This window comes from Falco biarmicus, chromosome 6 (assembly GCF_023638135.1).
Source record: "Falco biarmicus isolate bFalBia1 chromosome 6, bFalBia1.pri, whole genome shotgun sequence".
NCBI classification, from domain to species: Eukaryota; Metazoa; Chordata; class Aves; order Falconiformes; family Falconidae; genus Falco; species Falco biarmicus.
In genome coordinates, this window is record NC_079293.1 from 24,514,157 (window position 1) to 24,542,054 (window position 27,898).

A 27,898-nucleotide genomic window follows, 5' to 3' on the forward strand; every position below is an offset into this window, starting at 1 on the left:
TAAACTGTTGCATTCTGCCTGAAAAAAATTTGAGTACTTGATGAAATCTTTCTTTTTTCTCCCCACCAAAACAAAGCAATAGTTTCTTTTCCTTTCTCAGGATAATTCCTGATTACTTTTTTTCCCTCTGGGTACTTTTTTCACGTTAATCTCTATGAAAAGAGACATGAAACACTCTAATGCACCGATCCTTGGAATGGCTGCAAGCCAAGTTAACAACAGACAACATCTCATAAAGATGTAAGTAGATAATGAGATTTATTTTGGCAACACAGCAACATTTTTAAAGCATGTGACTTGTGGGAATGTAAAGTTTTATCACTGAGGGAGGCATCAGACAGACACAAACATCTTTACTGAATGCAACAATTAGGTTTATTCCTTTATCACAGGAATTGCTGTTCTGTTTCTAAACAGAGATAATTCAATTCATAACTTCTCAGCTAAAGACAGGTGGCCAGATCTTCCTGTAACTTAGACATATCTGATCTGTACTCTGCTCCGTTACCAGGCTGGAATGCTAAAGCGCAGTGAAAGGACCATTCATAACACTGCTGGGTGGACAGCAAATATGCTGGGCAGAAAAGAAAAGGAAAAGCATGTTGGACGTGCAGCCATTTCCTTGCCATGTCACAGCAGGCTAAGTGTGAAAAAAGGAAAGAAAAGGAACTAGTGCATGAAACTAAGCAGTCAGGATAATTGCAAAATAACAGTCTGATATTGCTATTAGCAGACAATGCTGCTTTTTCATGACTCAGTACAATCTCCTGATTATGTACATCGCATTGCAAAGCTGGTTAGGACAGTACCAGTATCTAGTAATTTATTACATATTTAGCAGTTCATTGGTTCCCATTAGTTTTAATAAGAATAATGTTTCATTCCACTGGGAGCCTGACCAACTTTTAGCATGAATGAAAAATGTTCATATTCTCATACTGGCATTTTTTGTTGACATACTCTAGCAAGGTTTTTGTCACATATTGATCTCATTTTTCTCTTGTACATTGTGAAAAAGTGTAATGAATTCTGAAATGTACTTCACTGACCCCCCCCATTGTAGATAAAAAAGACTATGAGAGGAGAGTAAACAGTTTTTCTTTCTACTGGTAATTTTATAATTGTATTGCCCTGTATATGCAAAACTTTTTATCTATTTCAACAATATGACAACAGAATAATGCAGAAGTTTTGAGAAAATTAGTCAAATACACCAGCTTTTGATACCTCATTCTATTTTCCAAACTTAAAGCCGTGGAACATCCCCAACATGTCCAAAAATCTCACTGCAAACATTACTGATTTGGTAAATACTATAGGAAAAAAAACCACCATGGAACTAGTAGGAGATTAAACCGAAAAAAATAAAGAAAAATATTTTAGATCATATAATGACATACATTATGGCAGCAAAATACTATTTTACAAAACAAAGTTACTGAGTATGGGAGGCCATTTGTTACAAAGAGACAACTTCAATCATCCTGTGGCCCAATGATTCTTAGCTGTAATCAGCCAAAAGGAACAAAATAAAATTAGTTGGTTTGTTTCAAATATAACTGAACCTCTCTCAAAATATATCAGTATCAGTCCAAGAGTTTTATTCTTAGTGTCTAGACTTCGTAGGTTTTTGGGGGTTTTTTAATAACTATCAGCAAACTTCTTGGCAGTTAACTGTGTTGAACCCTGGCTGTTGTCTTGTCTGGACTAACACACTTATTTACTGAAACAAAACCTTCTCTTCAAGTTTCTGCTGGTTTAGTCCCCTGGTAACAACAACAAAAAAAACCCCCACCAACAAAAAAAAAGTTGTTGAAATGTAAATATTTGAGCACTACTAGATTAGGCTTAAGAATTTAGGAACTGTCTATATCTGTTAAAAAGCATGCATTATCCATCCAAGTTACTAGAAAAATGTATACCAGTACTTTGCCAAATTATTTTTATCTGACTTTGGAGAAAAAAAAAAATCTGATTGCCCTAAAATTTTCATAGGATAGTGACTGAATAGTACTCATCAACATTTTGGAAAAGCAACAGGGTATTTTACCAGCCTGATGGAAAACACATAAATGAACCTATTGCAGTTCTGCTTTTCTAGATTTGCCCTACGCCATACTCAAAATCAAAGCATAGTGAAGCACAGGTAACTGCAACCTGAAGACGATTCTTAAGTCTGTTTCTTTGAGTCAGTCTTTAACTTCTCCCATTTCACTGTAAGGGAACTTAGAATTATATTAATTGCAATGATACTGTACCACAGAATGCTTTATTTTATGAAGTCATGAAGAAACAGATGAATCTCGGGTGGATCTAACAAAAGAACTGACCCAGGGCCCCAGAGAACCTAACACCTCACCAAGAAATGAGAGTAACTCATTATGTGTTCAGCAGTAATTCATATTCTGTGGTTGAGAAACAAGATAAGGTAAACAAGAAGATCTCTTGCACAGAAGACTCATTTTGAGCTGAGATTGTGTGAACCTGGATATTCATTTGTGACATGATGTAAAGAATGAATGTAGAATCAAGTGCATTGGAAGGCAAGTCACAACTGGATCTATTTGAGGACACTGTGTAAGAACAGGCTGTATGTAACTATTATGACATTCCCATTAAAAGTGGGGAAAAAAATGTTCAGCACTAAGAGTTTTCAAATACACATTTGTGCTAGGAAAAAAAGTGTATGTTTAAATATCCTTTCTGAGTCTGCGTGTATTTTTTTCATATCACCTAGAACAGTGAATAGATGCTTTAATTTATGTGCCATAATATTAAAGAACCTACTGAATCTGTATGTTTCATTATCAGCTCACAGCTTAGTTCTCAGCAATGGAGTCTCGATCATGAAAATCCTGCATAAAATAAGCAATATGGATCTTTGATAAAAGCCTACACACTGAAATCTTCTGCAAACAATCTAAACAATACATGTACTGAGAATAATACACTTGGAATTTACTTGGAAATGTGGCCCACTTTATTTTAACTGAAAAGCATTCATTATACAGTGCAAACAGTTCTTTGGCAAATTTACTGATTAAAATAAAAACAACAAAGACTTTGGTTTAGGTAACATTAAAAAGGAAAATAAATATGTAAAATTTGCAACATTATACAGTAATATTCTTACAGTGGATGCCGAGGAAATAGTCACCTAGCCATTGGCCACTGTTTCAGAAATGTTAAAATCAACGTTGATTCTGCAGACACTGCAAGAAAGCGAATTAGTACAACCCATGACTGACTACATTTTAAACTGTGGATAAAGACCTGTTTTTCCTGCATGGTTTATGATCAGATGGATGGTGGAAAATAACTCAGTATTACACTTACTTAAGCATATCCAGACTCATAAGCCCATTTTATATACCATATGAATAAACAGTGAACAGCACAGAAAACCTCCCACTTTACTCTGGAGGCTGCAGAAAAGGAACAATCAGATATAAGGTACTATTTTATAATGTATAAATGGAAACTCTCTTCTCGTATAAGTGGAAATCTTGAGAAAGTTTATTTAATATACAATTGGAATAAAAGAATGCAAGTAATAACCAGCTGGATGTGTTACTGCCTTATTTAACTGTTTAGACAGTTAAATTATATTTGAGTTAGCTATGCAATCCTCCCTCTTTGAGGAATTCCTGCTATAGGTCAATGGGAGTTCCATCTGAGTTGGAATTACAGGACGAGACATGTGGTTTGGACTCTCAGCAAAAGTCAACAAAATACCAGCGTATCAAAGAAATACAGGAATGACAACCTCTAGGAACTGTATGATAAACATGCTCGCCACACACAATTTCTAAAAGTATTAACATAGAAAATTACATAATTCAAAACATTGTATATAAAATCAATTAAAATATTCTTTAAAATATAAATTGTAGTTCCATGTGTACCTCTACCACACACCTTTAACACACCATTCACATGTACATATTGCTCCTACCATAGATGAAAAGAGTTTCTGTAGTAAGCTTTAAAGATACACCAAAGATTGAATGTTTCATGGTATCAGTTTATCAAATTAGAAATTATTAATGTTAGTAATCAGAGAAGTTATGTGCCAAAATAATATAGCGGAACTCATATTGCTGTCCTAGGTTAGTTATTAGACAGGTATCTGATCTACCATGCAATAATTAAGTATTCCGTCTGTTTTCATAATGCAAAATTTTTAAGATGACAATGTTTAATTTTGTGCAGATTTATTTGATACTGAAACCTCCGTTCCCTAAATTTAAACAATAAACTCAGAACTCTGTGAACTACACCACTAAAGAGCTCTGGTTCTAGTTAGTCCTGACTTAGGACTTAAGGACAGAGCCATAAATTTTAACATATTAAGTATTCAAGGAGAGAATCAATTCTGAATAAACACAAAAAAGCTGTAAAATGAGGTATAATAGTTGTCCTTCACTGAATATAATATATATTTCCTGGTCAAAAATATGCACTTTGTATTCTAAAAAGTACAAAACTTTGAAATGCTAGTGTAGACATATACTCTATAACGTTAAACATTTATTAAATGGGAAATAAAGTCCATTGGCAGACAATTTTTAACTTGAATGATAAAAATATTGAGGTAAAAATATATATGCATTAGATGAAACTGAAAAAAAAAAATTCAAATACCTTGTCAGAAAAAGTAGTCAATCCACAATTACTCATGATGCTTGATTTTGATTGTTCTTTTTGTCAACAAACAGTGCCACAAAATAACCAGGAACCTATTTCTATTGACAACATGCACAATGAATCAGTAGGAATCTTTGTATACAAAATGGCATGTGACATCTTTTCACATTTTCAAAACAGGGCCACACAAACTCGTGAGCTGATCTGAGATCAAGAGAAGCATGCTTTAAAACTGAACTGGATGATCATGTTACAATGATTTAAAATAAATGAGGAAAAAAAAGTTGCCAAGCAATTACATATGTTTTGACAAAAGGGATTACGCTCACTTTAAGATCAAATGCTACTTTGTCATCTATGATTTTCTAGAATGAGGAACACTGTCAATTATATCTGTAATTTACACAAAGCAACTGAATGTACCTTCCAATTACCTTTCTCTTTATTTACTTACTAATTCTAGGGTTTTTGCTTTGAAAATCTTAATAAATTTTGCTCCTTGAATGGGTGTTGAAAGGTGTCGTGTAGTTTTCTTTATTTCCTTGCTAGTTCAGATGCAGAAATGATAGTGTGATTCATCAGAATTTCCATGCATAGGTGTTCGCAGAAACTGGCCCTCCACAGCATTGCTCTGGGCACAGTGACCTTGTGTTTTCATTTTCCCTGCATTTACTATGTAATAACAAAGAGCTATATATCAAGTCAGACTGGTACTGAAAAGGGATAGTAAACTTTCAGTGTCGCTAATTAAAGACAGGAAATGAAGTGTCCATTTTAAAGTAAGTCTTAAACCCAGTCATTTTGGGTACCTAAAACTACCTGACAGTGTTCTTTTAAAAGTAGCACCAGTTTGAGTTTGTCTAACCTGAGAAGTTTAATACACAATTAACATTGACCTGTTTGCTAATTTCCCTTTCATTAATTTTTGCATTGTGATTACCTTCACGGGCAGAAAATACATTATGTTATACTGTTACAGCACCATTAGAATATTGTAAATCTTGGTTTCTTGCTGTTGTTAAGACTGTAGTTACCTGTTTTTGCCATCAGCAGGCATTGAAATTATTTGAGGAGTATGCACCCTAAATTCTTAAAAAGCAGACTTATGGCTTCTTTTTAATAATATTTTGTTTTAAGCAGACTGGACAGCAATCTCCTTTAACCTTCACAGGCGCTTCGCAGTCAGCTGGTGGGCATGATTCTACATAACAAGTTATCTGACCAACCTGTGTCAGGAAAAAAAAGTAACAAAACCGTAACAGACTTAACTACATGTTCCAAACAAGAAACACATTTTTCATATCAGCGAAGAAAACGTTGTTATTTGTCCTCTCTAAGATCTTGGCTATTATGATTAACTCCACATAGTTTATTTCATCATAAACTTATACTGAGAAAGCTCTTTGTATTATACCATCTTTTATGGAGCAGTATACCATTTCATCTAATGTTCAGGCATGGAACTCTAGGATACCAATTACTGACATTTTTCTTTTATCTTTTTTTAATTTCACCATGATAAAAGAAAATTAAAATCTAGCACTAAGATGAGCTTGTATTGATTTTTTTATGTATTTTAGTAGACCTTTTCAAGAAGTCTCTCACTTTGCAGTTAAGTTTGCCAGTACAACTATAGATCAATGAAAATGGAAAGTTAAAAAAAGTATATAAAGGCTGGACTGAAAACCAGTGTCAGGGACAGGGATAGCTGAACATTATGATTTTTTTTGCACCAAATAACTGAACATCCATAAAAAGAACAATTAGTAATGATTACCCAGAAATTAGCATGCACAAAACTGGAACTGCTGTTTTAGAAGCAGAATCTAATATAATTTCTATCTCAAAATGGATTTCCACATACTTACTTTGCATTCACATACAGTACAAGGGTCCCTTTTCCAGGTTTCATTGCTGGAATATGATTTACCCTTTTCATCAGTGCAATCAGTTTTACTGAGGCGAGATTCAAGGTTTTTTATCTGAAAACATTAAAAAAGTTAATAACTCAATCAAAGAAAGGGTTTTATTTGTGCAAGGTATTCAGTCTTTTATGCTGCATAATCCATGACAAATACTTGTCTGGGTTTTTCTTCTCACTCCACAGTTTTCATAATGCTAAAATATTGTAAACAGGTAATATGTATGGAAACAGCCTTTCAAAAGAAAACTAACAGAAAATATATCTTTCTTAACTTTGGAATATACAATTAGAGCATACAAAGAGAAATAAACTACGTGTGACACATGGAAAGGCAAATCTAAACTTTCAAAAATGAAATGGAAAAAACAATAAAAATTTAAAATGTTTGCTTGGATTTTTGACTATTTTTTCATTAATGATGAAAAAAGGGGTTATATGACTAGTTATTTTGCTGATTATATGCTTCTTGGAAACAGTAATTAGAAAGGCATCATTTTTAACAATCCCTCTGTCTTTTTTACATCCAGAAAAAACAGAAGAACTTACTGAAACGTAATAAGTCTTAACAAAGCATTTCCACTGTCAAGATGGGAGCATTGATGAGTACAAGCATTAAATAATACCATCAAAGATGGAATTGGGTTACTATGCAAATAAATACATGACTTGTATCTATAAATTACATGGAAAAGCTGCTCTGAAGGAACTTAATTATTCTAGGCAAACATTTTAGCCCACTTTGGATTTGTCTGTCCTCTAAGGTATACATCTTTAAAACTGAATTCCACTATGGCAGTTATTCTGAACAAAGAGTTTGTGTATGCCATGTTGTAAAAGTCTTCTTAAAGTGATCTAGATCTGAACTATGATTACAACGGTAGTCTGGCCTATTTTATGAAGACTACATTTGAATCAGTTTTACAGAGATTCTATACATTTCAGATAGGAAAAAAAGATTTTATTAACTCTACAAACAAATTTTTAAAGAAAGACTCATTCCATGTTTAGTAGAGAATCATAGAATGGTTTGGGTTGGAAGGGACCTTAGAGATCATCCTGTTCCAATCCCCTGGGTTGGAACAATGGTTACACAAGGCTTCAGGTTCAAAAGTCAAGTGGAACTAATTGTAGAATATTTCAGTATGATTTCAAAAGAACATAGAAATAAAAACACACCGTGTTGTGGGTTTTTTTGAGATAGTATGTGGTGGATTTTGGCTGAAGTAGATGTCCAAATACTAAAAACTTAAGAGGAATGGTGATAGGAAAACATTATTGATTAAATATAAAATTAGAAACTACCCATTATAGCACTTTACCTGGTTTCTGAGGCTTGAAATAGTTTTTTGCATTTCCAAAACAAACTCTTTGAAGTCATTCACTGCAGGCATGTTAGTATTTTCATTAGACGCTGATGTGGCATTACGAAAATATTTACTCTGTTTCACAGAACTGCAACAAACGAACACCAAGTCAGGATATTCATCTAACTTTTATTATTTTGCTAGATATTTTAAAACAGCAAAAATGTAAAAGAAGCGTAACCAACAAAGGTAGGAACCACAACAGCACACAAGACCCACTGGTGCTGAAGACAGTCTCAGGTCAAGTGAGCTGTGGATTATTGTTAATATCACTAGCAACAGGGAATTTCTTCTACTTAGAAAAATAACATATGTATTTCATGCAGGGGGAAACAAAGTTGTCATCAGTGGCACTGTAAAGCAACACCTTAAATCCACTAGTAAATCTCTTAAGCCTTCGATATGAAAGCAAAAAAAAAAACCCAACAAAAAAACAAAACAAAACAACCAAAACCAAGTGTTACTCCCAAATACAAAATTCAGGTTTCGCTTTCAGATCCAGTTTCTCCCTCTAGATACTCATTAGCCAAACACATATCTAAAGAAATATGACTTTGAAAAGGAAAAAGTTGGTTTTCATGAATAAATGAGAAGTACTTTTAGATAATAACATATTCCTGTGTCCCATTTTAACTACCATTTGAAATCAATACTGATTATTGAACACAATATCTAGTCTTCTGTTTATAGCACTTTTCAGCTGATACCTGATAAGAGAAGTACAACACTACATTATGTTAATTAATTTAATCTGTTCATGGGAAACAGTTATCAAAGGAACTGTCTATAAATCATAATATATTATTTGACACCACTTTAGAAAACATGTATTCAAAACCAAGGATAACACTAATTATTAAGGCACATCACATTAAGATTCTTGAATCTATAACAAGCATTCCTATTGCGTTACCATGTCTTCTCCAGAGCTAAGGGATACCCAAAGAATGAACTGGCAAAGAAATCCTCTCTCATGTAATAGGGCTCATGATTTGTAATCCTTCTGAATAAATTAAAAGAGCACTTATTGGCAGGTGTTCAAGCTACTTGGTTTCCCATAGTTTCATCTAAATTAAAGAAAAAGAACTCTAAGCAACATAACGTGCCAAAATTTAAATAAACCAGCTGCTATTGTATAACAAAAAGTTTAATCTTCCCCACCTGCTCAAGTTATTGAAAATGAGAAGGAAAAAAAAGGAGGAAAAAATCTTCTCACCACAAATGCAATATAATACAACAACGAGCATGAGAACTGATGCGAATGTTGAAGGACTGAGGGTGTTTAGCTTTACTTATGCTATAAATAAAGTATTGTAAATTTACTATTTTGTAGTCATAATTAGTAACTGGACTGTTGTAGATCTTTGAGTTTCATTTCTGAAACAGTCAAACAGCAAGTTAAAGAAAACAGGAAGTTTCTCAGATATGGGGGGGGGGGGGGTTGCTTCTATTTTTATTTCATTTAATCCTCATTATGGGACTAGCATTATGGGACTATTCATTATGGGACTAGCATCTTTAAGAAGTGAATTGCTGTTTTGTAAATTTACAAACTTCTAACAGTTCACTTGCAAAGACAGACTAAACATCCTTCTTCAAGGATTACTTCAAAGGAACCTGTCTTTTTTTATCATCTATAAGTAAGTTTATACTTAGCTTCTGTCTGCTTTTGTCTAAAATCTTAAACATCTAAAGGCTCTATTACTTCTTGACAGCTTCCTATCAATTAAGTGAAATATAATGGTGGTGTTTTTTCCCCTGCTATAACATCCACGTGAGTATTTGAAACTGCTGAAATAAATTTACCTATGTATCTGTCTAGCCGCTTTCCTTGACAGCATGGGTAGACCCTGTCTGGTCATCTCAGTCAAGGAGATAATTTTGGAAAGAACTATCATTCAAAAGCATCTCGAATTTGCTCATCATGAAGGAACTTCGCAAGAAATGTTTGGTCTGAGCAAAATTCATTTCATTTCACTAATTCACAGATAAATTTTGATTCCCTAGAAATTACAGGGATCCTGAGCAGTTGATCATTTCTAACTGACATTGTGATTTACTTCCTTGCTAGAGCATTTTGAGGATTATGGAGTTACCAACAACACTGTATCACTACTGTTCTCCACTCCAGCTCTAAGTATTTTGGTACTAGAAGCAATCCATACAAATTACTACAAATTTTTATGCTAGTGTTATCAACACTTGGTTTCCTCCTATTTCTACAGGAGGACCTAGCAGCTCCAAGGAAGAAACAGAAATAATTCAGTTTGGTTACAGTAGGAATGTGAGACTCCAAATCCCCCAAATTATGCTTCATTACAGAGTCTTTTCATGAAAACCAATGAAAAAACAAAAGCACTATACTGTGTCACTTACAAAGGGTCTTAAATTTAAGCTTGGAGGAAAAAAAAAAGGTGTTTTACTGTTAGCAGATAAGCATCAGAATTTCACAAAATGCATCTTAAAAGAAAATAGCAAACTCATACAGGACTCTACCACAGACTGTGCTATACCACAAAAAAAAAATGCAAACTCTGCAGTTTTCAATTTGTAGTTGTAGTGTACAGTTCAAGTGTCAGAATGAAATACATCAATCAAACTTGAGAAAGCAGACAGTAGAAAAAAAGTGGTATGCACTTACAAAGAAATCATTGAGTTTCTTTCCATTTTGAAAAGAAATGCTTCTTCATACTTTGGGGAAAACAAAATAAAAAAATCTCACCTTATTGTCTTGGACATTTTCATTTTCTTCAAGGGCTTGTCCTCCTGAAAGCTGTAATCAAGAGAACGTCTTCCCCGAAAGTGATATGAAAATGCATTAAACTGTCCTCTAGTTCTACAGTCTGAAATGAGACAAGAAATTACACATTACTACAGCTTAATTCAGCAGTTACAATATTAATATGATTTTACACTGTCTTCTGAATTGGCAAAGGCCAATTGAATCACACATTGTCTGATCCCTCTGGAATCTGTTTGATAGCCATTAAATATATCTCAGTGATACAGCATTTAAACCAGATGGGTGCAGAAAATTATTCACAGACCAGCTTTTTAGTATGAAACAAAGGAATAAACGTTATTTTCAAAAACCTATCAATGCTACTTTAACTATTGTTTTCACTCCTGAAATTCAGGCTCTCTTGGGTTTTCATTATTTCTTGCTTTTGGAATGGGGTAGTTACATATGGAGGAAAACAATGACAGAAAAAACAGCCTGTTGCTTCCTTATCTATTCCTGTTATTTTTGGCATCTGAAAGAGAATCTTTAATTAAATCCTGGAGAACTTTGCAGACACATTTTACTGGTTGACCAGCCCTATTACCAAATTTGAGGGATCTGAAGGTATCACGAGTTACTCAGATACTTTCTACCACAGAGTGAAAATCTCAAGCCTGAGAATAATCATGAGAGAAATCTTCTAAGATCCTAAGAGGACGTGTTCACAGAATGAAGTATGTCTTTCCTTCGGTTCACTTTATTTTGCCTTCCAAACACAGTGAGTATTTGGAAGGAGTCCCACTTGAAAAAGGAAAACACAACTGGAACAGGACTTTGGAGAGGAGACAATGAGAAAATAGAAGTTTTCTCATTTCTCTTCACAGAAGCTTTAAAACAAAAAGTTATAATGGGCCAAGCTGCAGCAGGAACCAACAGCTTGTTCAACTATTAGAAGGAAAGAGTCTGCTAAGAAAATAGAAGAGAAAGCTGAAATACAGAATCCCATGGACATATCCCAGCTAAGTCTGGTATTAGCACAGTGAGCCATGGAAGCAACTTAACAGGGAAAGAAGTTATTTTCTCTAATGTTTCAAATTTATTCACAAAGTCAGTAACATTTTATATTTTTCTGAAATTTAGCAGTAGCTAGATCAAATACCTAAAGTATGAACACAAAATATTGCACAAGTTACAAGTCAAAAAAAGAGGCTTGAACAGAGCAACTCTAAAAACAAATGTAAAGTAGTTCTGTGATTATACAAAAATAGGTGTCTTGGACTACTTTTACTTGTACTGGACTTTTACTAAAACTAGACTATTACAATTTCCCTGTTAGGAAAAACTTTGTTTGTCTATGGCTTAATATCATTTACGATAGAAAAAAAAAAGAGTGATCAAAAAATACTAATTGATTTTTCAGTTCAAAAATAATACCTATAGATCATTCTTTTTATCATTAATTTATCCACAATTATTCTTCCCTTTTCTCTCTTTGCAGCCTGTCCCATTCCTGAGGAAATTTATTACCTTCCTCCTATAATAACAGCACCACCAAAGAACTAGATTATATTTACTGCCAATATATTGTTCATTCTTCTTGTGTGTTCTGCTTTTTCTCACACAATTTTCTTGCTGCCTGCTCAGAAACTAAGCTCTTTCAGATGGGAACAGACTGCTGTGTCTGTAAGATGCTTGGCACGAAGGCATTTTTGATTACTCTTAGACACTTCTATATTTATAGTATGGTGAGAAAAGAGGTCACACTGAAGGGCCATTGGAGAAAGAGCCAGTTTTTAGAGGAATTTTTTTCTTAAATCAATCTGTTGCTTAAAGTTCTCTTGACTATCGTAGAAATTTTAGTTTCTCTTGGAAGCAAATTGTGGAAGGTTTCTGCTATACTCCTTTGTTTAATAACTGCTAACGTCACCTCACATAATAAATTTTTTGGGGGGTACAATAACACAATGGCCTATTGTTTTTTTTTATTCTTAGGTTGGTTTTTAGAAACAAAGGTCTGAAATCCTGGGAAGGTTTTATCACCTTAGACTGGTAAATATGAGAACCATATGTTCAGTGGCAGCTCCAAGTACACAGACCTGACATTCCTGTAGTTTTTAAAGACTCAAATATGTCAACTTGCCAAATGAACAACTCTTGTTCTTGTTTTCTGTTTCAGGTACAAGCACGAGGGCGACTGTCGTTGCTGAAAGGTGCAGGACAGAATGCTCTAGCTTTCAGAAAGCCTAAACCAAGAAAACTATTGGTCTTATTTTTTTTAAACAAAGAATACCTTAGCAGTAGTAGTAAATGAGAATAATGAGCCTAAAATTCTGTTATTTTCAGCCTACCTACCAAATTAGCTATACCCAGTCCAATTAATTTTCTGCACAGAAGCTGAATGTTTAAAAGCAACCTAAGAATTCTTTTCCTCTATGGACAACGGTTCTTCCAGAAGCTAGATATTACACTGCAAGAGTCAAGACAGTATGTTTGCATATGTAAGCCATGTGTACATCTTCAGAAAATACCATTTCCCATAAGGTTTTAAAAATGCACCTATAATATACATCTGATAGAAAAAAACCCTGACATTTTGAAGTATTGAGCACTCTTAATTCCCAGTGAATCACCTCTCGAAACTGGGGTCAAGGAGAATTAATCTAAGATCAAGGAGATTAAACCAAAACTTAGGAGACTAACAGAACATGAAGAAAAGCACATATAATGTAATTATTGCTCCTATTTGATACTACTTCCATTTTCTGAGATTTATTGTAGTGAATTAAGTTGCTGTTACTGTAAGCATTTGTATGTATCTAAGAACTCCTATTCATGCCAGAGGGATCAGTAAGTGGGAGGAGAAACACTAAAGCTGTCTGAAATGTCATAAGATTTTTTTTTCAGTAGATGTTTTCACAAAGCAGCTACTTAATTACACAACATAGGAAAAAAGAGTTTTCACTCTAAAAGAAACCTTAACTCAAAGTAACTGTTTTTTGCTAAATAGGCAACATCCCTTCACATTACACTGCACCTCTTCTTTTCTTCTGTTGAGTAAGAATGTCTAAGAAATGATAAACCAAATAGCAGCAAAAAAGGGTAATATGTAATAAAATCCAACAGCAGTCTGCTCGAATTGGAACAGAGGCATTTTGCATAAATATTATTGAAATATCTGGACAAAAATAATGGTATAGAAGGTAGAAGATAAAATGACAACCCAGACTGTCATATCCCAGCTGATACACTGGGGAATTCTAATGATAAAGATGTTCTCTGCAGTTGACCTCAAAGTTCAGAAACCGATGCTGCCAAAACTAGAAGGCTCAGACATCATTGGGAAAGAAAATATCCAGAAAATTTACAAAACATGACTATATAAATTGTTAATATACAGCTACTGCTAGCCTAAAGACATTTAAAAACATATCATGTCTTTACGATTGGATGTTGGATGGCCTGCAGGAAGATAAAAACCTGTTAGGTTCTTAACACCAAACCAAAGCAAACCCAGCCTCCCCAGCAGAAAAAATTAAACAGAACTAGTTAGAAAGTTTCACAGATTATAACCATGCATCTTTTGGAATATAAATATCAATGATCAGTGGGGAAAAAATAATTTCAGACAGACTGAAAAGCCATAAAATTTTGGAAATTTCAAAAGTAAGGACACTGAGAACTGACCTGCCCATTAGATTGTGAAGGTACTGATGTCCTAGAATAGTAACAGTCCAGAGGGAAGAAGGAAATCCTCCAACTGCCTAGTTTTGCAGGCATCACAGACACCTCCATTAGGATGCCCTCCTACCCATGTTTCCTCTAGAGACAATGGACATTGCCACAGGAAGAGATTGCAGTCTGAATTGTCCTCTGGAGGAATCTCTCTACTACCTGTGGTGGGATTTGACAGGCTGAGATCTTAGGTCTGGGGTCTCATCCTGGAGTTTGGGTTTAAACACAATGAAGGACAGCCTGTTGCTTCCCTGTTGCTTTTCATTTGGGATGGCAACTATTGACATGAGACCCTGGTAGCAAAGACAAGGCAATATCATACATTAAGTCTCCTTATTTTCATTTTATGAATTAAAATTGTATTTTACTGATCATAGATATCTAAAAAAGAAAAAATATTCTTGGTTTTGATTAACTATAAATAAAAATACTGATTCAACAGAATTTGTAACCATACAGAAATACTGGACTATATTAAATGTACTTTTATTCAAAGAAAAAAAAAAAAGGATTTAATCCTTAAAAGTACAGACCATGGAACTGTATTTTAGTAGCCTGGCATAGTCTGAATTGTTAGTAAACTAACAGATACTGTCTTTAAATGTAACTTTAAATGTAAAAAGATAACCTTGAAAGTAGAAACCAAAAATAAGTATGACATGACAGAAGCAAATGAAAAGATCTGTGTAAAGGGAAAACATTTGCAGGCATAAATTGCATTATTTTAGTATTTTGAAGAGTTCTTGATAAAGAATTTCCATTGTCACAAAAGATCTTGCAGTCTCGCACTGAGACTCCTGTTAAGATTTTTAAAACAGTCTTTCACAGCATTTAGTGCTTAGCCCAGTGTTGCTTAGTACTTTCATTAAAGATGAAAGGGCATAATGAGAAGCATATAATAAGATATAATATTAGAAGTCAATTTTTAACTAGGAATAAAGCACAGTTGTTAAAAAGTTGATGACTTTCTAGAAGCAATGATAAAAATCAAATAGATTAATGCGGTCAGTACAGAAACAACAGATGGCATAATTGTTGGTCTGGTCTTAAAATTCAGAAGTTCATAAATATAGGTCTATCCTACTGGAAGATCATCTATAAATGCACCCATTAAGAATGTGTCTTAACAGTTCTAAAGAAATTCAGTGGAATTTAACCATGCTTAATTATAACTTATATAAGGCTGTTTTCCTGAATTGAATAAAAAAGAACAATATCTGACACAGGAGATATGTTGGTTGCTAACTGAGAACCAGTTAAGAAAAGACACCTTCCTCAATCAGTTTATGCTTATGAAGGTGATTTGCATCTTGTCTGAATCACTAGGTCATTACTTGACTTAAAAGAAAAGGCTAAATATATTTTTCATTTCAATGTGAAAAAAAAAAAAAAGGTGGGAAACGGTCTCACAGTGGATAACATTTCGAATTTATATATTTGGAGTCAAACCACGTTTCCATTTGAGCCAATATGTCTTTGCACCTCATTTCTAGCCTTCTTTTTGCATAGTTTCTCTCACAAAAATATTAGGCATAACCATAACAGCATGCTTATATTTGAGGGAAGAGAGCTTTATCATATCTGTTTTGGGTTCAGAACTGAGATATAAAGTCAGTAAAAGTAATCATAGAAGCATACTTGGAAAAAAAAAAGTTTTTTCTTTTGCACTAGAGAGGTTGAAAAAGGCACCAAAAGGTTCTTGTTCAGAAAACCTGAAGCTTGGATGCTCTTTGCTAAAATGAGCTGCAGTAAACCTGCAGTAATTCCTCACCTTCTCTGACCAGAAAAAGAAAGGTAGAAAGTGAAGGAAACGAGAAGAAAAACTTGTGTACCTCAGTGGAATTCCCTTTTTTTTCACCCCATAAACTAGTAATTCTGTTGTACGATTCATTAACTGAAATCTAAAGGTAACCTGGTACTGCTGTTATAAAAAGGAATACTACTCTGTTTTATAAGAAATAAATACTAGCTTTAATCAAGGAATCTAAGAAGTAGCTTTTTGTATCTAAGAAGTTTTTCTTTTCTTCATATGGAAAAGTATTTTGACTTGAACAAAACAGGAAGGATAACAAAAACAGATGTGGCTTTTTAATGAAGCTGAAAGAGCTGAATATATGGGTCACATTAAACATAAGTACATAAAGTGCAATGAACAGCACACCATATTCTAAATTTTAATTTAGTATAATTTTAATTATAAAATAATCAGAAATATTTTAAATATGGAGAATGGTTTATATTTTTTCTTTTAAATAACAATAATAAATTCAAAGAAACAAAACCCCAGAATGCATTTAAAGTAAATGCTGTTCCTGAATGTATGCTGTGTATTCCCCCCACCTCAGAGTAATCCGATTCCTTAGTGCCACAAAATGAAAGAATTTTTTAAAATTAATTGCTTAAACCTGGATTCCCACAGAAAATGTCACACCCATTCATCCATGCAAGAAAGCAGTTCAAGCCACGCACACTTTATTTTTTCTTCATTAAACCTCTGCACAGACTTCAAAAGAGTTCAGAAGAAGGAGATACAGATAGGCACTTCTTTTAAAAGAACATTAGTTATTTACCCTTTCTTTTGCTTGGCAGTTGTCTAACTGTACTGCATCCAGTAGTACTCTCTGGTAGTAACATAACTGAATGAAAACACAAGCTAGGCTGTTGAATGGCTGAATACTCTAAAGACTTTCCAAAGATAACATCTGCTCTAGAAGGCTTAGTGATAACATAACATTTAGAGAATCAACACAATTTCTCAGAACAGCTTTACAATTTTTCCAAATCAATATTATTAATGTATTTGTGAAACTGTCAAGCTTTATGAACCATGGCAAAGTGAACTTATCCTGAACCAGCAGAATATGATTTATTTGCTTATGGTAAAGCATTTGAAGAGTGATAATTGATTTTCTCACAATGCTTCTGGTGAATGTCAGGGTTCTTTTGAAGAGATTCTGGAAGAGTTTGCATTAAAATGACAACATATCAACCATATCTAGAGTTTTATAAGCTATTATTAATTTAGGAATGGCGAACCTGGTAAATATTGTTTTAAAAAAATCTGAATAAACTAAAAACAAAAAAAACCCTGGTAAAAATTAGAGTAAGACACGAATGAAATTATATCTCGAGTAAATTGTACAAGTTTTCATTGAAACTTGAAGTATTTATTTCTCCTAGTCTCACAAAGATAACTGACACTTTAAACAAATCTTCCAACGAAGAATTTTCTTAGACAGTGATTTATTATTTAAGGCATTGTTTACTGGACAAGACAACTCAGCAGTCAGCGTAAAACCTAAGTTATGCAGTATCTTTGAATAGTAAAACTATCTACTTTTTTCATTTTTAATGATACCTGAGCTTGTTCTCATGGTAAAGTCGCCCTAGTTGTAATCCTTCCTCAATATTTACTGTATCTGTTCAGGTTGAAGGGACATGCTCTATCCATTTAGCCTATATCTACTGCCTTATATTCTGAGCTATATCACCAAAGGACTCTGTCATTGGGGACAATTATATTTGACCAAAAGAGTTAAATGGATGCCACTGGAAGAGTGTGACCTCTCTCAAAAATACAATCCACTGGTTCCTTACGCACGCATATCTTTTGCCAGAACATTGGACAGCCTACTCAGCAGTAGTAAATTCAAGAGAATGAGCAGTAGAAAAGATTAAGAACTCAGATCTGGATTCCTTCCATCAGCAAATCTACAAGATACTGATATTGAAAGCTAAGTTATTACTAGGGAAATTATAAGATTCTAATAATCATCAACTGATTACTCTCTCTAATGAAAGCAAGTTTTTTTTTCTAGTTAGTTTGACAGCAACTTCTAGATAATCAGTGTTCCACAGAGAAGTTCCCAAAATTCCTGAACATACTTTTTCAGCCAGGGCATGTCATCTGAGTTTTGTCAAAAGAACAAGATAATAACACTGTCAAGACCTCAGTAAAGAGAAGTCATTGCTCCCTGAAGTATTTTATTGATGATGCTACTGTAAATGATTCTGCAAATCTGCATGACCCGGAAGATTCTTTTGGGAAGGGATATTCTAACTGTGTTACAGAGGCAGTGAAGTCTGGTGTGATGAAGACTAAAGAGAGGTCATGTAGAAAATCCGTATGTGAGAGAAGCCAACAGACAGGCTACCAAGCAACATGGTATTCTCAGTGTCCTGTTCTTCATGCAGCTAAGTAAACTTTGCTTCTGGAGAAAAAAAAGTTTATTTCTGAAGAAAAACAAATCACCCCACTGTCCTAACTTTTGAAGGAGGTGGTAATGAACAAGAATATTTAACCACAAAAGGAAGAAAACAGGCACTTATCTACACTGTGCAATGCTCAAATCTATGCCACGTTTAGAATGTGTGTATTTAATAAAAAATATAGAATGATCGCTCATTTAACAAGGATTGTGCTCCAGATTTGAGTTTGTAACATCTTAAAAACTGAACACTCAAATGTCTTCTTAAAATACAATAAACAGACACTAAACAAAGCACACATTAATACACCCAAATCCACCTATATACAGACCTTCACAGCAATCTTGCCACATCCTGAGGTCCAGTTTAGGAATATCTTCACAGCTACTATATCCATGTGGGAATTCAGCCACCTTAAAGACATCATGTTGTACCCTGGTTATGTTGTCACCATTGTCACACAAAACTCTGGCAAGAGATGTCTGCTTGATCTGAGTGAGCTGAGCAGGTGTGAACACACCTGGGTTCTCATACCATAACCTGTAATCTCACAGAAAAGACAAGTTTGCTAGTGAAAAAAACCAAAACACAGTTTTCCAGAAATATTGCAATACTGTATTCAGAATGAAATTAATTGTTCCATAAATCCTGTTCTGAACTTTACATTGTATCTGAGGGACTGATCCAGATACCGAAATTTAAGCACTTGGCATCATACTGACAGTCTGAAAGGGTCAAAGTCTTGAACAAATCCTTTAATTTCTCTTCTACTCCCATTTTGATGTTTTGGGTATCTTTGGACATTTAGAAAGGCATGAGACTACAAAGTTTACAGTTCTTTTAGAGGCTTCAATTACCACAGATTTCATTCTCCAGGCAACTTCCCTATAGGTTTAGAAAAACTGATAGAGTTGCTGAGATTAGAAGAATGGTTAATCTATACCTAGTTTATTATCAAGATAAGCGAGATTGTTTAATTTACTAAAAAAATTCTATTTTGTAAAACTGTTTTTATACTAATTCAGGGACTTCTTAATATATACTCAGTTAATGTGTTAAATTCAAGCAAGAAATGCTGTGGTTTCGAATAATACATTTTTCATACATAAAGAGCTAAAAGCCTGTTTTCAATAGAAAATATAAATAATATAATATTATGAAAGCCAAGCCAGTGCTTGGAAAATAAAACGTTTTAAATTACTGGCCGGATTTGAAAACATTTCACACTATTCTGTGATATCGTTCACATGTCTCAAAACTATAAAGTTATAATTCTATATTGATACTTTTTTCCACTTATTTAAAAAAAAAAAAATAGTAGAAGGCTCTTTTAAACTTTATGAAAAATCAATAACAATTTTATACTAAACTTAGAGGATTGGTCAAAAAAATTTTCATTTTACCTACTTATTGTACCATTTTCATAAGCCACTGGACAGTGGCCGATGAAATTCGAAGTACTGGGATCAGAAAACCAGATTCTGAAATCTCCCTATTGACATGAAGCTAGGTTCCCTTCAAACATCACTCCTTTACTCTGTGGGCACATTTGTTTTGCATGCTGCTGGCAGTTTTGATCCTTCGCCTGTTGTAAAGGCCTTTCAAAGAAGCGAGAGTTGCTTTCATAATGTCTAATAATATTTTACTATTTGCTGGCATGTGGCTTCAAAGCATTTGTATTCTTTGGACAGCAGAATCTCATCTTCTAAGTATTGAATGTTTTCCTATAGTTTCTAAACATTGTTTCAGGAAAAAAAAAAGGGAATAAAACCAAAAAACAAACAACGCCCCCCCCCCCCAACCAACCAAAAACCAACAACAAAACAAATAAAAAAACCAAAAGCTTTTGCTGGAAAAATGCAGATGCACACACACAAAAAAGCAGTACCATTATTCTCTTGTGACACAAATAGGTACTTCTCACCAGTAATCTGGAGCTCATACTGCATATATTTCTCAGTTTACTCCCTCTGCCTCCAGGCATGAGTTTTATGTTTCACAGCTTAATTTTTAAACAGATTTTATGTAAGAAAGTTATTGTTAAAAAAAGTATACAAAAAGGCTTGTGCTATTGACTACAGAAATAAAAGAAAAGCATTTGTACTATCTTGAGTAGCTAATGCAAATAACATTATCTAAAGTGAATCAAATCTAATTTCCTAATCCTTCCTGTTTCCCCTTCACTAGGATGGGACTAGTCAGCATAAGTCTTTTTACCCTCATGCCATGCTAGGTCACAAATCATGTTAAAATGAGGGAAATTTTGGTTTTCAGATTCTAAGTGAATGACCTTAAAGTATGAAAGGAGATCTAGCTTCTGTGACAACAGCAATGACTATTTTCTTACTTCAGGTACCATAGAAACTGAAACTGAGAAATTGCTCATGATGTGCATGTAAAGCAATTTAAGAACAATTATCAAATTGTCTTCTTTGTGATAACCTGTCTACTTAGTGCACAACCTGCTTGTACTGAAATACGTATACAGATTATATACACAGTGATACTTTTCCAACATATGCTTAAAGTAATGGAGATGGTGAAAGCGTCTTAAATACTACAATTCCTTTGCCAATAAAATAATTAAATAACAATGAAAGGAGATTAATAACATCCATTTTTCAGAAAGGTGAATGACTTAACTGGTAAAAGGAAGCATGTGTTGGCTGTGGTGCTTTTAGGAGGTCAGTGTGACATATTCACCATAAAAAGTAACAAACTTAAAAAATAAATTAATCATCACTTTTAACAATGTTTTCAACCTGCATTCTTTTTTTCTATTTTATATTAATATCATAATGAAAATAAAATGTATTTTGATTTGAAAACAAGACATCGCAATTGTTATTAAGCATCTTCAGTTCAAAATTAATTTTGGTTTCCATGGTATTTCAATTTACCTGTCTCCATCCCGAATACGTCTAAATTGTGTGCTTAATAGACACATCAAAGTTGGCCCCAGTCGGCTCCCTGGAACTAAGTCTTCCACCATTAGAGCAGGAAATAAGTCTATGTTCAGTGGGGAACCATACAACCTATGAATAAAAAATCACAAATATTTAATATCAAATATTTTACATTTACAAAATAACCAGTATGTGGTAAAACTTAAGGGCCGGGTATATGAACTACTTGTAGTAAAAATGACAGTGATAGTGCTACAACATTTGTGAACAGGCTGTGGGTGTATATGCAAGAAAGCCTGCAATGTAGGTTGTATATGTGATGTAACATCACAAGGGTCTGCAAGTTTACCCCACAATTTCCTTTCTCCTAGTAGCTTCCTTCTGGTTTTTTGAAACTTTCTTTTTCAATAGCTTCTCTTTCCTGCCCCTCTGTACTCTTTTTCTTTTACCATAGCTGAGACTAATCCTGTCTTTGATTTTTTGTAGATAAGCTAGCAGTGGTAGGTAGCTGAAGACTTATTTTCAAACACTGAAAATCTAAAGAAGAACAGGTTACTGGCAGTGAAGGATGTCCACATTCAAATACAGTGAATAATATTCCCATTTGTTTTAGTGTACAGAATGGATAGAACTGAACACAAATACTTGCATGAGATTAGTATTAAAGGTGACTTTACATTGAAATAATATTCATATTTAACAGCATTTATAAAACCAGACATTTCAAATTAATAATCTCATGAACACATACAGTATATATTAACTCTGTATTGTTCTCATTGTTCTCAGAGATGTAGAGGTGGAGATTGTCATCTATTCCCTGGTATGGATGGAAGTGTCTTAAAAAAAAATCCCTTTACCCCTTTCTTAACAAACATTGTCTTCCAGACGAGACATTTAGCTACTAATTTTGCATGCACATTTAGATAATTGAATATTTTTCTTCACCTCTGGCTCACCTGCTAAGTTTCTCCCTGATTTCAGGATTCTTAATTTCATTTTTCAGATCTTCAAAAGTCTGAGCTGAAGAAAGATTACAGTAAACTCTAAAATCATGGTAGGGAGGAATTCCATGATCTCTGCCTCTCTGAATATTCATAGCTGCCAGATCTAAAGCCACAGTACGTGCCATGGAGAAGAGTCTTTCTGTTAATTCTGTATTGAGTAATTGTGATGGGACACGCATCTTACCAGCAACACCAAACAATCCCCTTAGAAGTGGATCAATGCCTCCTTCATTTACAATCCGAAATGGAGAGAAGAATGCCTTATGAAGAGGTAGATGGCCTTGTGGAATAGGTTCAAAGTTTTCATCCAGTCGATACAGAAAAGGATTAATGAGTGTGTGACCAAACCTAAAAGCGGCAGTTGCAAACTCATTAGTTATGCCAGAATTAATACTGGGATCATAACCCTTATATTCGCCAAGCATCTTCATGCCTACCTCTCCAAAGATCTTAGGCAGCCAGTGGCTAAATGTTATGTGTTGCATTTCTGCACCAACAATTTTGCGTGTTTCGTGGTATATTGTGTCACCATCCCAGTGTGGATTGAGTTTCAGTAGCTCTGTGGCAATTCGGTTGTGCTCTCTAAACCACAATGTGTGGATGCTGGTAAGACCCAGCTGTTCGTTAGAACGCTGATCACCAGCTAAAAAGCAGGGAATTGGGCTCTCATTTTCATCTCTCATACATTCTGTTGGTGGGCCAGTAGCAAATGGAAGAAGCGGCTTGCCGGATCTCTGTACGATGCCCTGTCTCAGAAGACCCCTTTGACTTGCCAAGTCTCGGATTTCTAGTGCTTCGTGGTCTGAACTGCCATACACATTGGACGCGTCAATGTATGAAGTCAGCTGGTTGATCTGTTCTCGTGGGTACACAGAATTCATAAGAAGAGATGTCATGCCGCTTCCACAAACTGGACTGGAGCGTACAAAAAACATGCAGCGTGCACCATTTCGAACTCTGGGATCATTTGGTGGTATCATGATCGAAAAGCATGGAGGATCATTTGTACAAACCGAACTGCAATGCTGACCATCTGAAAACCTGGCCTCACTTAGGGCAGCTACGGTGAGGTCAAGGTCATGGTCAAGAAACTGACCCCACTGCATGAGCATGTGAGTGTACTGGTCATCAGGAGTTATTGTTTCTGTTCCGATCAGAGTAGTTGAAACCAAGCGAGGCATTGGGAGTGCATAGCCGTTAGAGAGCCTCTTGGGTTCAATTCCCCGAGGCAAATTAAATCCATTTTCGTAAACTGACTTTAACAGACGTTCAAAGGCTGTCAGAGAAGCGCCCCACATGGGATGCTGAAGGTTGTTACATGTTCCATCATGTGTCCTGTACTTCTGGTGGAAGCACATATCTGAGCAGTTGTTCACTCGTCGATGGGCTGTACAGCCCGAGAGGTTAGCTATCAGATTCAAGTACTGTGGGGATACAAGGTCATTATAGTGATAACCTGAAACCGGAAGAGAGACAGAGAGAAAAATCAAAGACTTCATAGAATCATAGACGCCACAGATCACGAATTTATTTGAAATGTTATTTCATCACATTTCTCACCAGATTAAATATCCCTATTGTTTAAAAATAACAATACAATAATAATCACATATGTATATTAGAGCATTAGGTCATTTGAACAACAACTATTAGGTCAGGAGGGAACCTTGTAAAACACCAAATCAAGTAAAACTTCTGCAAAATGTTCACAAAAGGTCACTTAAGAAAGCAGAGATATTTTCAGAAATAACAGCCTCATATTGAGACAAATGGGAAATTGTCCCCATGTTAGGAAAAGTATTTTAAGAACTGTCAGTAGCATTTACATGGATTTCAAGACTTTATCTTTTGAGACTTGATAATTTACTGAACATTACTATTTTGTTTTGCTTTGTTACAGCACAAGTTGCAGAATTTCAAGAAAAAAAAAAAAGAAAAAGAACAAAAACCACAAAGGAAAATAACCACAAGCAATATAGCTAAACAGAGGAGTGATCTCTAGGACAAGTGGTGTGGAGTAACTCACATTACCCAGGACTAGTGTCTAAAGAAAACTGGTGGTTTGTGTAACACTTGGCACAGGTTTCCTATGCAATCCACTCCATTCACCTCTGGGACTACAACATACTTCCTGCATTTTTTTCTCAGTTCATAGAAAAATAGTATACACAAAATATATACTGTAATTCATTAGAATTATGCTTTTATAACTTCAAACTAAAGGCTATGTGTTGCATGATCTCTGCTGTGGTATGACAACATGTGGAAGGATTGAAGACCGTAAGGCCTCCTAGTACAGTGCTGAGTGACTGCAAATCACAGGTCAGGCTGTGCCTTGTCCATTCTGCCTACTAGGAGTCATTCTGAAAATTATTTTTTCTTAAGACACATTTGGGCTTCATTGCAGGGGAAAAGTCATTAGTTCAGGCTGTATCTACATTATCAACTTGTGTAGACCAACCGAAGAATGTAGAGTGAAATTTTTGATGCTGAGAAAGACATTCCTACTTTATCCATTATGCAATAGGAACGGGTTTCCTTTAGAAGAGCTTTACTTTTTTGTCCTGGACTGCATGTGGCCTTGGGTTGGAAAAGAACTCACAATGTTCAAGAACATACACAACCTAAACCAAAGCACAGTAAGTGAGGACAACTGGGAGATTAATTTCGCCCTGCTGATAGAAAGCACACCTTGGGTGATTAATGGATATACAACGTGGATGAGCAAGGTTCCATGATCCAGGAGGCAGCCCAAGAGTCAACCAAGAGGTTGAGTACTTGGCAGTGCAGATATACTGTTAGCTAACTAGGAACCATCATACACCACCATGATTCCTGATCTGGAAAGCTTGCAGTTATGAATAAAACCAAAAAAGCAGAATAAAGGCAGAAGAAAAAAACAAAATGAGTGAGTGTACAGTGGTACCGTGTTCCCACAGGCTCGCAGGGTTCCCACCATGATGATAATCACTCAGGAATATGAACTGAATGCAGTTTTGCAAGAAGTCAGTGCAGGCTAACTGCATACAGTCAGGACTAAAAGGAACATTTCCTGAACTCAGTTCCAGCGTGCCTTCAAAGACACTAACCTTCATCTACATTCAACACATAAATGTGGGCTAGACACGTTGGTGCTTTGCCAATTTCTACAACGCAGAGCAATTCCAAACCAACCACCTAAAACCCCTCTTTATCTTTGCCTTTAAAGGGACTGGATTGCTCATAGCTGCTCAGCTGGGACAGGACCTGTGCTAAAGGATCTATGTTTTCTCAGCCTCAGGCTACATGTACCCCGCATGGTTTACAAGTCAAAGCAAAGATATTAGAGATCTGCTACTTGCATTAGGCAAAACTAACCTGTTTCTGTGGACATATATAAATTATTTTACAAAATACTCCAGATAGGAAAAAGAAAAACCACAGAGCTAAACCAGTGCCACTGGGTAATGCAGCAAAAAACACTCTTTTAATACGTGGGCTAGTTTAGGGCAGTTTAATTCTAAGACTACACTCAAAAAACTTATCTTCTTTATAACAACACTCCTCCTTAATTTATCTTCATTCATCACTGCGTTCTTTCCTTATGATTATTCTTCATGCAGTCTTTACATAAACATTTGTCTCTTGTGGTTATCCTGGTTGCCATCCACATTTCTGCAATCAAGTTGTGAGCAAAGCTCGACTATGAATGTTTTGGGTGGAATGACTTTCATTACTAATTTAAAATAAATGTTCAGCTTCTCTGTTTAGAAGTTCACGTGGGATGCAATTTCTTATCTATGGATTAAATCTGATGGTATTCTGAGGAGACTGGAGGCTGCCATAAATGTCAATCTCAGACCCTTAATTACCTCTCCCATTGTAGGCACCAACTCTGTCTCTGCTTTATAAAAATGTGAGGTGCTGAGCATTTCCAGTACTTAGAAGCTGGCTAGCTCAGTTCACAGTAATATTAACTGTATTATTTTTTTCAAGCTGCAAGATGTTTCAGAGTCATAGAAATATTGATTAGAAAGGACCTCTTACCCAGACCAAGCTCCTGCTTAAAGCAAAGCTGCCTCCAGCACTGGATCAGGTTCAGGTGTATCCCCTGTCTAGCAGGCTTGAAAACCTCCAAAGACTGAGACTCTTCAGCCTTTCTGGGTAAGCTGTAGTGCTGCACTGGCCTCCTAGTGAGAAACTGTTACCCAACATCCAGTCTGAACCTCCCAAGCAGCAACTTGTGGCCATTCCCCTTATTATACAGTATGGTACTACAAAGGAGAATTTGTCTTCATAGTCCTTCCTTGGGATATTCCAAGATTTTACATTTTAATAAGTCTCTGAATGGGAAATTGTCAAGTTTCTCAAGTGTTCCCAATGCAAAAGTGCTAAATAACACCTTTCATTGGGCTCTGCATTTTGCAATAAAACCAAATAAGGACAAATATGAGTATTAAAATATGAGCATTAGGCTATTTAAATGAAAGCAGATTTCTTTTACTATTCAAGTTTCTCTAAAAGCCAGGTTTCTGTGGATTTTGTAGGGCTGAGAAGCAAGCTATTGTTGTGAACAGAAATTCCAGCATCACGGGAAGTTGCCTGATTTTGTGTTCTTTAATTTGTATGCTTTAATGCCAATTTTTTGTAAACTTTAGGGGATTGAATTCCACATTACAAATCCTAGAGAAATGCAGCCGAGTAATTCTCACACATCAGATTTCATATATTCCTAGTATTATATTTAATGCGCTTGCATATGCATCTAATCAGAAAACCAAAATAAATGAGGTTCCTCTTACAAAACACAAGCCTTCAAAGAATTTTGAAGAAGTTTCTGTGGTAAACTAGTAATCACAAATTATTTACTCAGCTCTAATACTGAGTAGCAAGCTCCTTTCACTAAAAAATACTGCTGTACTCCACAAAGCTTGCAGAACAAACGCTTACCTAGTTCACAGTCAAAGTTAAAGTTTCTGGAAGTTATAATAAATACTCAATTATAAACATCAAAAAGAACATAATAAGTACAAATATTTCCTCTAGATTTTCAGAGTAGCTTTTGGCTACGTCTCAAGTCTCAAGAGCTCTCCTAAAACTATCATTATTTCCAAATGCTTCAGTCCTATGTCTCAAGCCTATCCACATACATATCTATACACATTAGCGGCATATGCTCCAGCTGGACCTCATGAATTTGTACTTGGACTTCAATAACTAAAGGTAGAAATATTAAACCTCAGATTTTTCTGCTATTTATAAAAAGCAGCAAAAACTGTATTTCTCATTACATCAGATCAGTGTTAAAGTAAACAATTAGCTTAGTTTGACAAACACTTCAAGAATGAGTAGCAAATAATTCTTTGAATAATATTGTGGTATGTGAAGAAGCTTTGGTTCATAAAGTA

At 35.0% G+C, this 27,898-nt stretch overlaps 1 protein-coding gene across 2 annotated transcripts in view; it reads right to left on the reverse strand.

The window, feature by feature from the left end:
- Positions 1 to 2,957: 2,957 nt before the first annotated feature.
- Positions 2,958 to 27,898, reverse strand: part of PXDN (peroxidasin) — a 90,333-nt gene continuing 65,392 nt past the window's right edge. For both annotated transcript variants that reach the window (XM_056343895.1, XM_056343894.1), the window contains 7 exons: positions 22,464 to 23,967; positions 21,499 to 21,633; positions 18,930 to 19,138; positions 10,658 to 10,778; positions 7,891 to 8,023; positions 6,516 to 6,629; positions 2,958 to 5,873 (listed from right to left, as the gene is read on the reverse strand). In XM_056343895.1, the coding sequence (XP_056199870.1) occupies positions 5,751 to 5,873; positions 6,516 to 6,629; positions 7,891 to 8,023; positions 10,658 to 10,778; positions 18,930 to 19,138; positions 21,499 to 21,633; positions 22,464 to 23,967 (2,339 nt within the window). In that variant the 3' untranslated portion in view covers positions 2,958 to 5,750. The remainder of the gene's footprint in view (positions 5,874 to 6,515; positions 6,630 to 7,890; positions 8,024 to 10,657; positions 10,779 to 18,929; positions 19,139 to 21,498; positions 21,634 to 22,463; positions 23,968 to 27,898) is intronic.